The sequence below is a fragment of the Dipodascopsis tothii genome (genome assembly GCF_038497935.1).
Source record: "Dipodascopsis tothii strain CBS 759.85 unplaced genomic scaffold V1510scaffold_1, whole genome shotgun sequence".
NCBI lineage: Eukaryota > Fungi > Ascomycota > Lipomycetes > Lipomycetales > Lipomycetaceae > Neoaidaea > Neoaidaea tothii.
The window spans coordinates 227,092-240,194 of NW_027117985.1; the positions used below are offsets into that span (position 1 = coordinate 227,092).

The 13,103-nt window shown below is 65.7% G+C and overlaps 2 protein-coding genes across 2 annotated transcripts; one reads left to right on the top strand and one right to left on the bottom strand.

Annotated features, from left to right (window-relative positions):
• Positions 1–68: 68 nt before the first annotated feature.
• V1510DRAFT_427714 (uncharacterized protein) lies at positions 69–11,648 on the top strand. The gene is made up of 6 exons (XM_066935221.1): positions 69–284; positions 349–509; positions 541–843; positions 874–10,848; positions 10,882–10,962; positions 10,994–11,648. Exons 1-6 carry the CDS (start codon positions 233–235, stop codon positions 11,594–11,596), a joined length of 11,175 nt encoding a protein of 3,724 aa, XP_066791711.1. The 5' UTR covers positions 69–232; the 3' UTR covers positions 11,597–11,648.
• Positions 11,556–13,014, bottom strand: V1510DRAFT_409005 (CWC16 protein). Its single transcript, XM_066932509.1, has one exon. It carries the CDS (start codon positions 13,007–13,009, stop codon positions 11,978–11,980), a length of 1,032 nt encoding a protein of 343 aa, XP_066791712.1. The 5' UTR covers positions 13,010–13,014; the 3' UTR covers positions 11,556–11,977.
• Positions 13,015–13,103: the final 89 nt, after the last annotated feature.

Below are 13,103 nucleotides of genomic sequence, written 5' to 3' on the forward strand. Positions count from 1 at the left end.
ATTTTTAAGCAGAACTGTCGACGACAATTCCCAACTTGGAGATTTTTGTTTTTTCCTCCACGTCTGTCTGTCTTCCAACCTTCACAAATCCAGGCCGAACACGCAACCCGGCATCTGTCCGCCGCGCAGCTAGTCATACACGGCCGCCCAAAGGCGCTCCATCAAGCCGGGCGCCTCATCCACGACCTGACTGCGGCGCCGAGCGGGAATTGCGGCCCCACGCCTAGCAAACATGGTTCTGAGCGCAGACGCCATCCTGCAGCGGCTGTCGGATCCGTCCGCAGGTAGGTCGGCGCGGGCGCGGGCGCGGCCCGCGCACCGGCGCGCGCGAGCGAGACTGACCCGCAGACGCCAAGGCCAAGCTGGTGGTCGCGACGGATCTGCGCGACTCGCTCGAGACGTACCAGACGCCGCAGGAGTATCCGCGGTTTCTGGCGCGGTTCATCCCGGTGCTGATCTCGGTGCTCGAGAACGACCAGCCGAGCTTCCTGACGGTGTCGCCGGAACACGTAAGTGGCGGGCCGGGCGCGCTGACGGCAGAAACTGCGCAACCTGCTGCTCGAAATCATCCACCGGCTGCCCATGAACGAGCATTACAAGCCGTACGCGGTCCAGGTGCTGCTGCTGCTGATGGGCCTGCTGCGGATTGAGAACGAGGAGAACGGCGTGCTGTGCATGAAGATCGTGACCGGCCTGCACCGCCAGTACAAGAACGCGCTGGACGAGCACGTCCGGCCGTTCCTGGACCTCGTCGTCGAGATGTACAAAAACATGCCCCAGGTCGTGCGCGAGACCTTTGACGCGCACTCGTCGGCGGTGCCGTCGATGCTGAACGTGTCCACGGTACGTGTGTGCGCGAGCGCGCTGACCCAGCCCGGCAACCTGTCGTTCCAGTCGCCGCGGCCGATGTCGCCGTCGCTGCCGGCCGAGATCGGCAGCGAGACGCCGGCGCGGGCGCTGCCCAAGTCGCTGTACTCGTTCAAGGTCCTGACCGAGTGCCCGATCATCGTCGTCCTGCTGTTCTCCACCCACAAGCAGTCCGTGAGCGAGAACCTGCCGATCTTTGTGCCGCTGATCATCGAGATGCTGTCGCTGCAGGCGGCGCCGCAGGCCGAGGCGCACGCGGCGGCGAGCGCCCGCGGCGAGATCTACACGGCCGTCTCGCCGGCGATCAAGAACCGCGCCGTGTTCGGCGAGTTCATCACGGCCCAGGTCAAGACCATGTCGTTTCTGGCGTACGTGCTGCGCGGGTTCTCGGCCGCGCTCAAGAAGTACCACAACATGATCCCGGACTTTGTCGTCAGGCTGCTCAAGGACTGCCCGCGCGAGCTGTCGGCGTCGCGCAAGGAGCTGCTCGTGGCCACGCGGCACATTCTGTCGACGGACTTCCGCACGATCTTTGTGCCCAAGGTCGACGTGCTGCTCAACGAGAAGGTCCTTATCGGCGACGGCCTGACCGTGCACGAGACGCTGCGGCCGCTGGCGTACTCGATGGTCGCCGACCTGCTGCACCACGTGCGCGCCGAGCTGACGCCGGCGCACATCTGGATGACGGTCGAGGTGTACTCGCGCAACCTGCAGGACAACACGCTGGCCGCGTCGTTCCAGACCATGTCGGCCAAGCTGCTGCTGAATCTGGTCGAGCGCATCATGAAGCTGCCGAACAAGGTCGAGGGCCGCCAGCTGATCATCTTCATCCTGGACGCGTTTGTCGAGAAGTTTGCGGCGCTCAACCGCAACTACCGCAACGCGCTCAAGCACTCGACCGAGTCCATCGAGAAGAAGGCCGAGGACCCGCAGGTGCTTGTCATCCGCCAGGAGGAGAAGGGCGACAAGGCGGTCGAGAAGACGCCGACGCCAGAGCCCGAGGACAACGACTTGGACGAGATGGACCTGCGGCTGGCCATGCCAATCAAGCTGCACGCGGACCCCACGGCCGACCTGATGAAGGACGGCCGGTACCTGTTCAAGAACCTGCTGAACGGGCTCAAGACCATCATGTTCGGCCTCAAGACGTGCAACCCGCCGCCGCCGAGCGCCGACATCAACGTGCAGCAGTGGAACGAGACCGCGCGCGGGTTCAACTACGAGCAGATCTGCATCTTCCGCAAGCTGTTCCGCGAGGGCGCGGCCGGGTTTGCGTACTACGCGTCGGTCAAGGACAAGGCCCCGACCGAGAGCAAGGGCAGCTACCCCGAGTCGCTCGGATCGAACGTGACCATCGGCTCGTCCAAGGAGGAGAAGGAGCTGCTCGAGACCTTCGCGACCGTGTTCATCCACATCGACCCGGCCGCGTTCCACGAGGTCGTCGGGCCGGAGCTGCCGCGGCTGTTCGACGCCATGTTCAGCAACGCGTCGCTGCTGCACGTGCCGCAGTTCTTCCTGGCGAGCGAGCCGACGACAAGCAACTTTGCGTTCATCCTGCTGCAGTTCCTGATGGACCACCTCGAGGAGATCGGCCAGGGCGACCCCATGCGCGCCAACTTCCTGATCCGGCTGTTCAAGCTGTCGTTCATGGCCGTGAACCTGTTCTCGTCGACGAACGAGGAGGTGTTCCTGCCGCACCTCAAGGACCTGATCCTGCGGTCGATGAGCCTGGCCACCAAGGCCGAGGACCCGCTCAACTACTACATCCTCCTGCGGACGCTCTTCCGCAGCATCGGCGGCGGCCGGTTCGAGCAGCTCTACAAGGAGGTGCTGCCGCTGCTGCAGGTGCTGCTCGAGTCGCTCAACAAGCTGCTGATGACGGCGCGCAAGCCGCAGGAGCGCGACCTGTACGTCGAGCTGTGCCTGACGGTGCCGGTGCGGCTCAGCGTGCTCGTGCCGCACCTCAACTACCTCATGCGGCCGCTCGTGATCTCGCTCACCGGCAGCCAGGAGCTCGTCAGCCAGGGCCTTCGCACGCTCGAGCTGTGCGTCGACAACCTGACGCCCGAGTACTTCGACTCGGTGCTGGAGCCCGTGATCGAGGAGGTCATGGAGGCGCTGTGGACGCACCTCAAGCCGCTGCCGTACCCGCACCAGCCCAGCCACAGCACGCTGCGGATCCTCGGCAAGCTCGGCGGGCGCAACCGGCGGTTCATCACGGCGCCGAGCAACCTCAAGGCCAACGGGTTCTCCGAGTCCGAGCCCAAGATGATGATCGAGATCCACGGGCTGGCCGGCCGGCGCGCGTTCCCGGTCTCGGCCGGGCTCGAGACGGCGTTCCAGGCGATCAACGACCACCGGGTGGACATGCACTACCGGGTCGAGTCGTTCAAGTACGTGGCCAACACGCTCAAGCTGTTCATCGACGCGGCCAACCTGGGCCCGGACGCGGCCCAGGTGATCCACAGCTGCGTCAAGGCGATCGAGACGGGCGTGATCCCGCCGGACAGCAACTTCTCGGTGCAGGAGCGGTCCAAGTCGCTGACCAAGCTGCAGCAGCACAACAAGCTGTTCGAGGACCTGATCAAGCACCTGTTTGCGTCGGCGGCGATCGTGCGCGTGCGCCAGGAGGCGCTCGAGCTGATCGAGAACATCTGCGAGCACCTGGTGCTGCTCGAGATCGGCAAGGTCGTGCTCGACCGCAAGAAGAGCGCGCGGCCGTTCGCGCTGTCGGACGGCGAGGGCCCGGCGTGCCTCGACATCCGCGTGATGTGCCCGGCGATCGCGGACGCGCTGTCGTCGGCCAAGGCGCCGGTCCGCGAGGCCGGCCGCCACGCCGTCCACACGATCTACAAGACCACGCAGACGCTGTTCTCGACCACGGACATGGCCCAGAGCTTCCCGATCTTCAAGCTGCTGGCGATGACGTTCTGCCACAGCTGCTACGAGGAGCCGTGGTTCAAGAAGTCGGGCGGGTGCCTGGGCATCCGCATCCTGCTCAAGGACCTCGACTTCTCGGCCAAGTGGCTGGCCGAGCGGCAGCTCGACATCATCCGCGCGCTGCTGTTCGTGCTCAAGGACGTGCCGTCCGAGGTGCCGACGGCGTCGCGCGACGAGGCGCGCGAGTTCATCCGGTTCATCCTCGTCAAGTGCAACAGCGAGCTCTCGCAGGAGGACATGCAGTCCCGGCCGTTCCACCAGCTCACGGGGATCCTGATCTACGAGCTGTCGAACTCGCACGAGATCGTGCGGACGACGGTCAAGGAGTCGCTGCACACGCTGTCGTCGCTGACGGGGCTCAAGCTGCACGAGCTGCTGTCGCCGGTCAAGCAGACGCTGATCTCGCCGATCTTCGGCAAGCCGCTGCGCGCGCTGCCGTTCCCGATGCAGATCGGCAACATCGACGCCATCACGTTCTGCCTGAGCCTCGAGAACTCGTTCCTGCAGTTCAACGACGAGCTCATGCGGCTGCTGATGGAGGCGCTGGCGCTGGCCGACGCGGACGACGACTCGCTGATCAGCCCGCAGCGCGTGGCCGAGCACCGCGTCAACGAGCAGCTCGTGCAGCTGCGGATCGTGTGCATCGGCCTGCTGACGCTGGCCATGACCAACCCGGACTTTTTCCAGAACCACCAGGCGCAGCAGGCGCACACGCGCGCGCGGATCATCGGCGTGTTCTTCTCCGCGCTCAACTCGAAGAGCAAGGCCGTCGTGGACGCGGCCAACGCGGGGCTCAAGGCCGTGCTGTCGCGGCAGTACAAGCTGCCCAAGGACCTGCTCCAGAACGGGCTGCGGCCGATCCTGATGAACCTGTCGGACCACAAGCGGCTGACGGTCGAGGGCCTGGACGGGCTCGCGCGGCTGCTCGACCTCCTGACCAACTACTTCAAGGTCGAGATCGGCAACAAGCTGCTGGACCACCTCAAGGCGTGGGCCGAGCCCGCGCTGCTGTACCAGGCGTCCGGCAAGCTGCTGACCAGCCAGCAGAACATCCGCATCATCGCCGAGATCATGAACGTGTACCACCTGCTGCCGCCGACGGCGCACAAGTTCATGGACAGCCTGGTCACGACCACGATCTTCCTCGAGGAGCACCTCCGGCGGTACCAGGACAGCCCGTTCCGGCCGCCGCTGGTCAAGTTCTCGGCGCGGTACCCGTCCGAGACGGTGGACTACTTTGTGCCCAAGCTGGCGGACCGGCGGTTCGGCAAGCTCTTCATCCACCTGGTCGGGGCCAAGGTCAACACGGAGCTCCGCGGGCTGGTCACCGGCAGCCTGAGCAACATCATGAGCCGGGCGACCGAGATCCAGAAGCCCGAGGAGAAGTGCACGGCCATCGTGAACCTGATCTACCTCTTCCAGGCCGTGGCGGAGCACGACCGCGAGTGGCTCGGCACGCAGCGCGAGTTCCTCACGGTGCTGCTGCAGAACGGCAAGGGGCTCAAGGCGTTTGCGCGCACGCGGCCGCTGACGTCGCCGCTGCACCTGCTCGTGAGCCAGGCGCTGCGCCAGCTCATCCGCGTCTTTGTCTGGTACTACGACGCCAAGCCCGACGACACCGAGATGGTGTTCCGGCTGATGAACTCCACCGCGTGCAAGGAGATCGAGACCACGCCCGACATCTTCGCGTACATCTACACGAGCATCGTCAAGGCCACGGCCGTCGACCGGCGCCGGCTCTACCTCAGCAAGGCGCTCGAGTACTTCAACCAGCCGCAGGTGGCCGTCGCCACGCGCTGCTTCATCTTCCAGCACGTCATCAACGCGATCCTCGTCATGGAGATCCACCGGCACGACAACCTCAACGGGCTGCTCGAGAAGAGCTGGATCGAGAGCGTGCACGCCAAGATCTGGCGGCCGGCGCTGGCCGACATGGCCGAGGACAGCACCGAGCACAAGGACCAGTACCGGATCCAGCTGCTGCAGATGTCGGCGATGCTGATCCACAAGAGCCCGGTGCTGGTGGCGGACGTGCGCAAGGACATCATCAAGGTCGGGTGGAACTACATCAAGCTCGAGGACGTGATCAGCAAGCAGGCGGCGTCGGTGCTGATCGCGTTCTTCATGGTCGCGTACGACACGCCGCTCAAGATCGCGCTGCAGATCTACGTGCAGCTGCTGCGGGCGCACCACAGCGACGCGCGCGTGCTGGTGCGGCAGGCGCTGGACCTGCTGACGCCGGTGCTGCCGCGGCGGCTGGGGCCGGAGGGCAAGCCGCCGCTGTGGTCCAAGTACGCGCGGCGGGTGATCGTCGAGGACGGCCACAACGTGAGCCAGGTCATGAACGTGTACCAGTTCATCGTGCGCCACCCCGACCTGTTCTACGACTCGCGCGACGAGTTCTTCAGCCTGATCGTGCCGGCCATGTCCAAGCTGGCCTTCACGGCGAACTCGCCGGTCGAGAACCAGGTGCTGTCGGTCGACCTGGCCGAGCTGATCCTCAAGTGGGAGAAGACGCGGATCGGGCGCATGTCGCTGGACGAGGGCGCGTCGCCGTCGCGCAAGCGGCCGCACGCGGCCATCGAGGACGGCGCGCCGGCGGCCGAGGACGACAAGCCGCCGATCCAGGTGCCGTTCCTGTCGCGCGAGGCGACCATCACGTACCTGATCCGGTTCGCGTGCCACTCGCCGCAGAAGGCGACCGAGCCGGGCCTGACGAAGCGCATCGTCGACATCCTGCGCGAGCTGCTCGGGCCCGGGCTGTGGGCCGAGGTCAACGTCAAGCTCACGTTCTTCGACCGCAACCTCGTGCAGAACAGCGTGACCGAGGCCACGATGGTGCCGTTCATCAACTCGCTCCAGGTGATCCAGGTCACGCTCGACCAGAAGGCCGACGAGTGGATCCTGCTCAACCTGGAGCAGCTGCAGAAGCTGCTGGACAAGTCGATCCACTCGGACCTGGACGAGATCCAGGAGTCGCTGCAGCCGGTGCTGGCCCGGATCTTCCGGGCGATGGCCGCGGTGGCGGACGACGCGGAGGACGCCACGCAGCAGGCCGTGGCCAGCTTCCTGAGCACGATCACGAACGTGATCCAGGAGAACCTGACGGCGTCGCAGGCGCTGACGTCGTCCGTGTCGCTCGCGAGCTGTCTGATCAAGTACCGGCCGGCCGCGGTCGACCCGCTGCTGCCGCTGCTGATGAAGGCCTTCGGCAAGCTGTGCAAGGACCACATCGTGGCCATCGCCGGGCCGGCCGCGCAGCCCGCCGGCGCGGACGCGCCCGCGCCGCTGTCCGAGGCCGAGGCCAAGAACGTGGTCAAGCTGCTCGAGAAGATCCTCGAGATCGCGGCCGAGCGCATCTCGCACCTCGAGGACCAGCGGCGCATCTTCCTCCAGGTCGTGACGCAGCTCGTCGAGCGCTCGAACGACATCGGGCTGAGCTTCAAGATCCTCGAGATCGTCCGCACGTGGATCTTCACCAACCCCGAGCTGTTCCCGCTGCTCAAGGAGAAGACCAGCATCCTCTCCAAGATGATGCTCTTCGAGGGCCGCGGCGACGCCAAGCTCACCAAGGCCTTCTACCAGCTCGTGGTGGACATCTACGAGGACACGTCGCTGACGCGGACGGAGCTGACGGTGCGCATGGAGCACACGTTCCTCGTGGGCACGCGCGTGGACGACGTGCCCATCCGCCAGCGCTTCATGGCCATCTTCTCCAACTCGCTGGACCGGTCGCTGTGGAAGCGGTTCCTGTACGTCGTCAAGGACCAGAACTGGGAGAGCCTGGCGGACTCGCTCTGGCTCAACCAGGCGCTGCAGCTCATGTTCGGCGCCGTGGACCACAAGGCGCCGGTGGCGCTGCAGCCCGACGACTTCCGCACGCCCACGTTCCAGTACCTGACCAAGACGCTGCCGGCGGACGCCGAGTACACGACGTCCGAGGCCGTGGGCGACTTCATCCGGCGGCGCCAGGCGTTCGCCGCGCAGGTCGCCGAGGTCACCGCCGGCGACATCCTGCCGCCGCTGGTCGAGCTGTTCTACCACGACGCCGAGGCCGTCCGGCGCGCGTGGATCGCCATGTTCCCGATCGCGTGGGGCACGGTCGCCAGCCGCGACCGGCCGGACGTGACGCGCAACCTGGTCGCGCTGCTCACCAAGGAGTACCACAGCCGGCAGATGGACAAGCGGCCGAACGCGATCCAGATCGTGCTCGAGGGCATCGGCCGGTGCGCGCAGCCCGTGCAGCTGCCGCCGCACCTGGTCAAGTACCTCGGCAAGTCGTACGACGGCTGGTACACGGCCATCGAGCTGCTCGAGGCCGCCGAGCACGAGCTCGGCGCCGACAACGGCCCGATCAAGGAGAGCACGCAGGACGCGCTCGTCGAGATGTACGCGTCGCTGCAGGAGGACGACATGTTCTACGGCTCGTGGCGCCGGCGGTGCCAGTACACCGAGACCAACTCGGCGCTCTCGTACGAGCAGGCGGGGCTGTGGGACCTGGCCCAGCAGACGTACGAGACCGCGCAGATCAAGGCGCGGTCGGGCGCGCTGCCGTACTCCGAGTCCGAGTACACGCTGTGGGAGGACCACTGGATCCTGTCGGCCGAGAAGCTGCAGCAGTGGGAGATCCTGTCGGAGCTGGCCAAGCACGAGGGCTTCACGGACCTGCTGCTCGAGTGCGCGTGGCGCATGGCCGACTGGATCGCCGAGAAGGAGCCGCTCGAGCAGAGCATCAAGAGCCTGATGGACGTGCCCACGCCGCGGCGGTACATCTTCGACGCGTTCATGTGCCTCCAGAAGCTGGCGCAGAAGATCGAGCTGGCGCCCGAGCTCAGCAAGACGTGCGACGAGGGCATCCAGCTCTCGCTGCGCAAGTGGAGCTCGCTGCCGCGCAACTTCACCAACGCGCACATCCCGCTGCTGCAGACGTTCCAGCAGTTCGTCGAGCTGCTCGAGGCGTCGCAGATCTACAAGAGCCTCAGCACGACCACGGCCGCCAACCTGGTGACCAAGTCGCAGGAGCTCAAGGTCGTGCTGCAGGCGTGGCGCGAGCGGCTGCCCAACATGTGGGACGACATCAACGCGTGGAGCGACCTCGTCGCCTGGCGCCAGCACGTCTTCGCCGTCATCAACAAGTTCTACCTGCCGCTGGTGATGTCGGTGCAGCAGCCCGGCAACAACTCGGGCGCCAACTCGTTCGCGTACCGCGGCTTCCACGAGATCGCGTGGATCATCAACCGGTTCGCGCACGTCGCGCGCAAGCACCAGATGCAGGACGTGTGCATCAGCCAGCTCACCAAGATCTACACGCTGCCCAACATCGAGATCCAGGAGGCGTTCCTCAAGCTGCGCGAGCAGGCCAAGTGCCACTACCAGAACCCCAACGAGCTGCGGACCGGGCTCGAGGTGATCTCCAACACCAACCTGGTCTACTTTGGCGCGCAGCAGAAGGCCGAGTTCTTCACGCTCAAGGGCATGTTCCTGGCCAAGCTGGACATGCTCGAGGACGCCAACCAGGCGTTCGCGACCGCGGTCCAGATCGACCTGAACCTGCCCAAGGCCTGGGCCGAGTGGGGCTACTACAACGACCACCGGTTCAAGAGCGAGAAGGACATCGTGCACGCGGGCCACGCCATCTCGTGCTACCTGCAGGCGGCCGCGCTGTACAAGAACGGCAAGGCGCGCAAGCTGCTGGGCCGGATCCTGTGGCTCATCAGCCTGGACGACAGCACCAACACGCTGGCGCACACCTTCGACAACTACCGCGGCGAGGTGCCGGTCTGGTACTGGATCACGTACATCCCGCAGCTGCTGACGAGCCTGTCGCACAAGGAGGCGCGGCTGGCGCGCAAGATCCTGATCAAGATCGCCAAGAGCTACCCGCAGGCGCTGCACTTCCACCTGCGCACGACCAAGGAGGACTACGCGGTGCTGCAGCGCCAGGCCATGCAGGCCGCGCAGCGCGAGGCCAGCCGCAACCCCGGCGTGCGCAACTCGCCGTCGCTGCAGCAGGCGGGCACGCCGTCCGAGTCGCCGCACCTGCAGCAGGCCAGCCTGAACGCGACGCCGAGCCCGCGCATGCCCGTCAACCAGCCGCTGCAGGCCGGCCCGGCCGGGCAGTTCGCCAACGCCACGCCGCTGCAGCCGTGGGAGTACGTGGACGAGATCACCAAGATCCTCAAGACCGCGTACCCGCTGCTGGCGCTGTCCATGGAGACCTTTGTCGACCAGGTCTACCAGCGGTTCAAGTGCCCGGCCGACGAGGACGCGTACCGGCTCATCGTCGCGCTCTTCAACGACGGCGTGCAGTACATGGGCCGGCTGCCGTACCCCAAGGAGGACACGCGGCTGCCGCCGGCGACCGAGGCCAACATCACGCGCTTCGCCGACAACGTGCTGCCGAAGCACATCAAGGCCGCCTTCGAGGCCGACTTTGTGACCGACAAGCCCAACCTGCACGCGTACGTCAACAAGCTGCGCAAGTGGCGCGACCGCTTCGAGGAGAAGCTCGACCGGCGGCCGGCGAGCGTCAACCTGGAGGCGCTGAGCCCGCACCTGAGCGAGTTCCACTACCAGAAGTTCGAGGAGGTCGAGATCCCCGGCCAGTACCTGCTGCACAAGGACTCGAACGCGCACTTTGTCAAGATCGACCGGTTCATCCCCACGGTCGACACCATCCGCGGCTTCGGCGTGTGCTACCGGCGGCTCACCATCCGCGGCTCGGACGCGGCGCTGTACCCGTTCGCGATCCAGTACCCCGCGGCCCGGCACTGCCGCCGCGAGGAGCGCATCACCCAGCTCTTCCGCATCCTCAACAACGTGCTGGGCCGGCGCAAGGAGAGCCGCCGGCGCAACCTGCAGTTCACGCTGCCGACGGCGATCCCGCTGTCGCCGCACGTGCGCATCGTGCAGGACGACCCCAAGTTCATCTCGATGCACTCGATCTACGAGGACTACTGCAAGCGCACCGGCCGCCACAAGGACGACCCGCTCATGTACAGCATCCAGAAGCTGCGCCAGGTCTTTGACCAGAAGCAGGGCGTAAGTACCGCCCGCGGCGGCGCTGACCGGCAGAAGCCCGACATCCTGACGGACAAGATCGACATCCTCAACACGATCCAGCAGACCATGGTGCCCAACACCGTTGTGCGCGACGTAAGTTCCCGGCCGAGCGCGCTGACACCAGTACTTTGCCAACGTCTTTGCGACCTTTGCCGACTTCTGGCTGTTCCGGCGCCAGTTTGCGTACGAGTACGCGGGCATCACCTTCATGACGTACATGATGTGCATCGGCAACCGCTACGCGCACAAGCTGCTGATCTCGCAGGGCTCGGGCAGCGCCTGGGCCACCGAGACGCTGCCGTCGCTGCCGCCGCACAAGACCACGCCGTCGTTCTACAACTCGGAGCCGGTGCCGTTCCGGCTGACGCCCAACATCCAGACGCTGATCGGCCCGACGGCGATGGAGGGCCTGTTTGGCCCGGCCGTCATGACCATCGCCCGGTGCCTGACCGAGCCGGTGTTCGATCTGGAGCAGCACCTGAGCCTGTTTGTGCGCGACGAGATCATCTCGTGGTACACGCACCAGCACCGCCCGTGCGCGCAGGACCAGCAGCTACGCGAGCTCGTGAAGATGAACGTGGAGATCATCTTGAAGAAGACGTCGTCGCTGGCGCAGATCAGCCAGGGCAGCATTCCGGCGAACCAGACTGTGATCGACCTGATCTCGCAGGCGGTGAACATCAAGCACCTGGCGCTGACCGACAACCTGTGGATGCCATATCTTTAGGCTTGCTAGTGTACAAAGTGTACAATACATTATATACGAGTGTTTCCGTGAAGTGTAGTGCGGTGGCGGTGTGGGAGTGGCGGTGCGGGAGCGGCGGGGTGGGAGCAGCGGGGTGGGAGTGGCGGTGTAGGAGTGGCGGTGGGGAGTGGCGGTGTAGGGAACGGTCACGGAGGAGTGGCGGTGTAGGTGTGGCATGGGGGAGTGGCAGTGTCGGTGTGGCAGTGTGGACAGGGGCGGTGTGGAGTGGCGGCGTAGGGGATCGTGTAGGGAACGGCGACGAGTGGTACAGTGGCCGTGTATGTGGCGGTATGGGAGGCAGTGGAGGCATGTAGACTGGCGGCGGCGCAGGTGGTGGCGGTGCAGTTGGACCTGCCCTCGAGCCTACACCTTCTTCTTCTTGACGACGATGCCCAGACTGGACGCCAGGTTTTTGCGCTTGGAGAGCGCGAAGCCTTTGCGGGGTAGGGGGGTGGCGGCGGAGGCGGGTGCTGAGGCGGTGGAGGCGAGCGACGAGGCGGTGGAGGCGTGCGCTGAGGCGGCAGAGGCGCGGTCTGTGGCCGTGCGGCTCGCCGTGCCAGCCAGCCCCAGGGCCGGTCCAGCCAGACCCTCCTGCTTGACCGGCGCGCGCCCGTCCTCCTCGACGGGCACATCCGCCAGGCTCTCCTCCTTCACCTCTGTCTTGACGTCCGCCTCCGCCTTGACCTCGGTCTTGACGTCCGCCTCCACCTTCACTGCGGTCTCGTCCTTCACGCCGTCCTCGGCCTTCACCCGCCCCCGCGCAGCCGCGAACGCCTCGCGCGCCAGCCGCGCGTCCTCCTCGTCCTCCTCGCGCCGTAGCTCCTCTGCTGTCTTGTCGTGGGTCTTGTGCAGGCGCTCCAGCACGGCGTCCGGGTCGATCTTCTCGTTCAGCGCGTTGCGCATCCGGATCTCGTCCAGCGCGTCCTCGATCATCATCTCGCGCTTCGAGTCCAGCACCTTCGTCTCGAGCTCGGCCATCGTGTTCTCCTCCTCCTCCCGCTCCAGACGGTCCAGCCGCTCCTCCTCGTTCTCCTCCTTCTCGTTCTCGTCGCCCCGCCACGGCTCAAAGTTCCGCACCGAGCCCCGCTCGGTCGAGTAGTCCGAGTTCTTCGGGTCCGTCTTGAACGTGATCTCCGCCGAGCACCGCGTGCACCGGATGTGGAACCGGATGATCGCGATCCCCAGGTACTTCTCGCCCGTCATCTCCTTGCGGGCGTTGAACTTCTTGCCCTTGTAGATATACTCGCCGCAGCTCAGACACCGCATCGAGAACGGCGTCATCAGACGCACGGTCTGGTGCTTTGGCGCCGACCCCGCCGGCCGCTTGTGCCGCGTGATCTTTGACGGGTCAAAGTTCGGCGGGTAGTACTTGTTGATCACTTTGCGGTCTGCCATCGTGCCTGCGGTCGGTGGCGGCCGCCTGGGACTATAAGTCAGAAATTTTTCGTCACGTGCCGGCCGCCGCAGCGTGCGACAGGGCTGCGGCGAC

Coding starts and splice junctions, on each gene's coding strand:
- V1510DRAFT_427714 (XM_066935221.1), top strand. CDS start 233: ATGGTTCTGAGCGCAGACGCCATCCTGCAGCGGCTGTCGGATCCGTCC. Junction 285..348: donor GCTGTCGGATCCGTCCGCAG/GTAGGTCGGCGC, acceptor ACTGACCCGCAG/ACGCCAAGGCCAAGCTGGTG. Junction 844..873: donor CGATGCTGAACGTGTCCACG/GTACGTGTGTGC, acceptor GCGCTGACCCAG/CCCGGCAACCTGTCGTTCCA.
- V1510DRAFT_409005 (XM_066932509.1), bottom strand. CDS start 13,009: ATGGCAGACCGCAAAGTGATCAACAAGTACTACCCGCCGAACTTTGAC.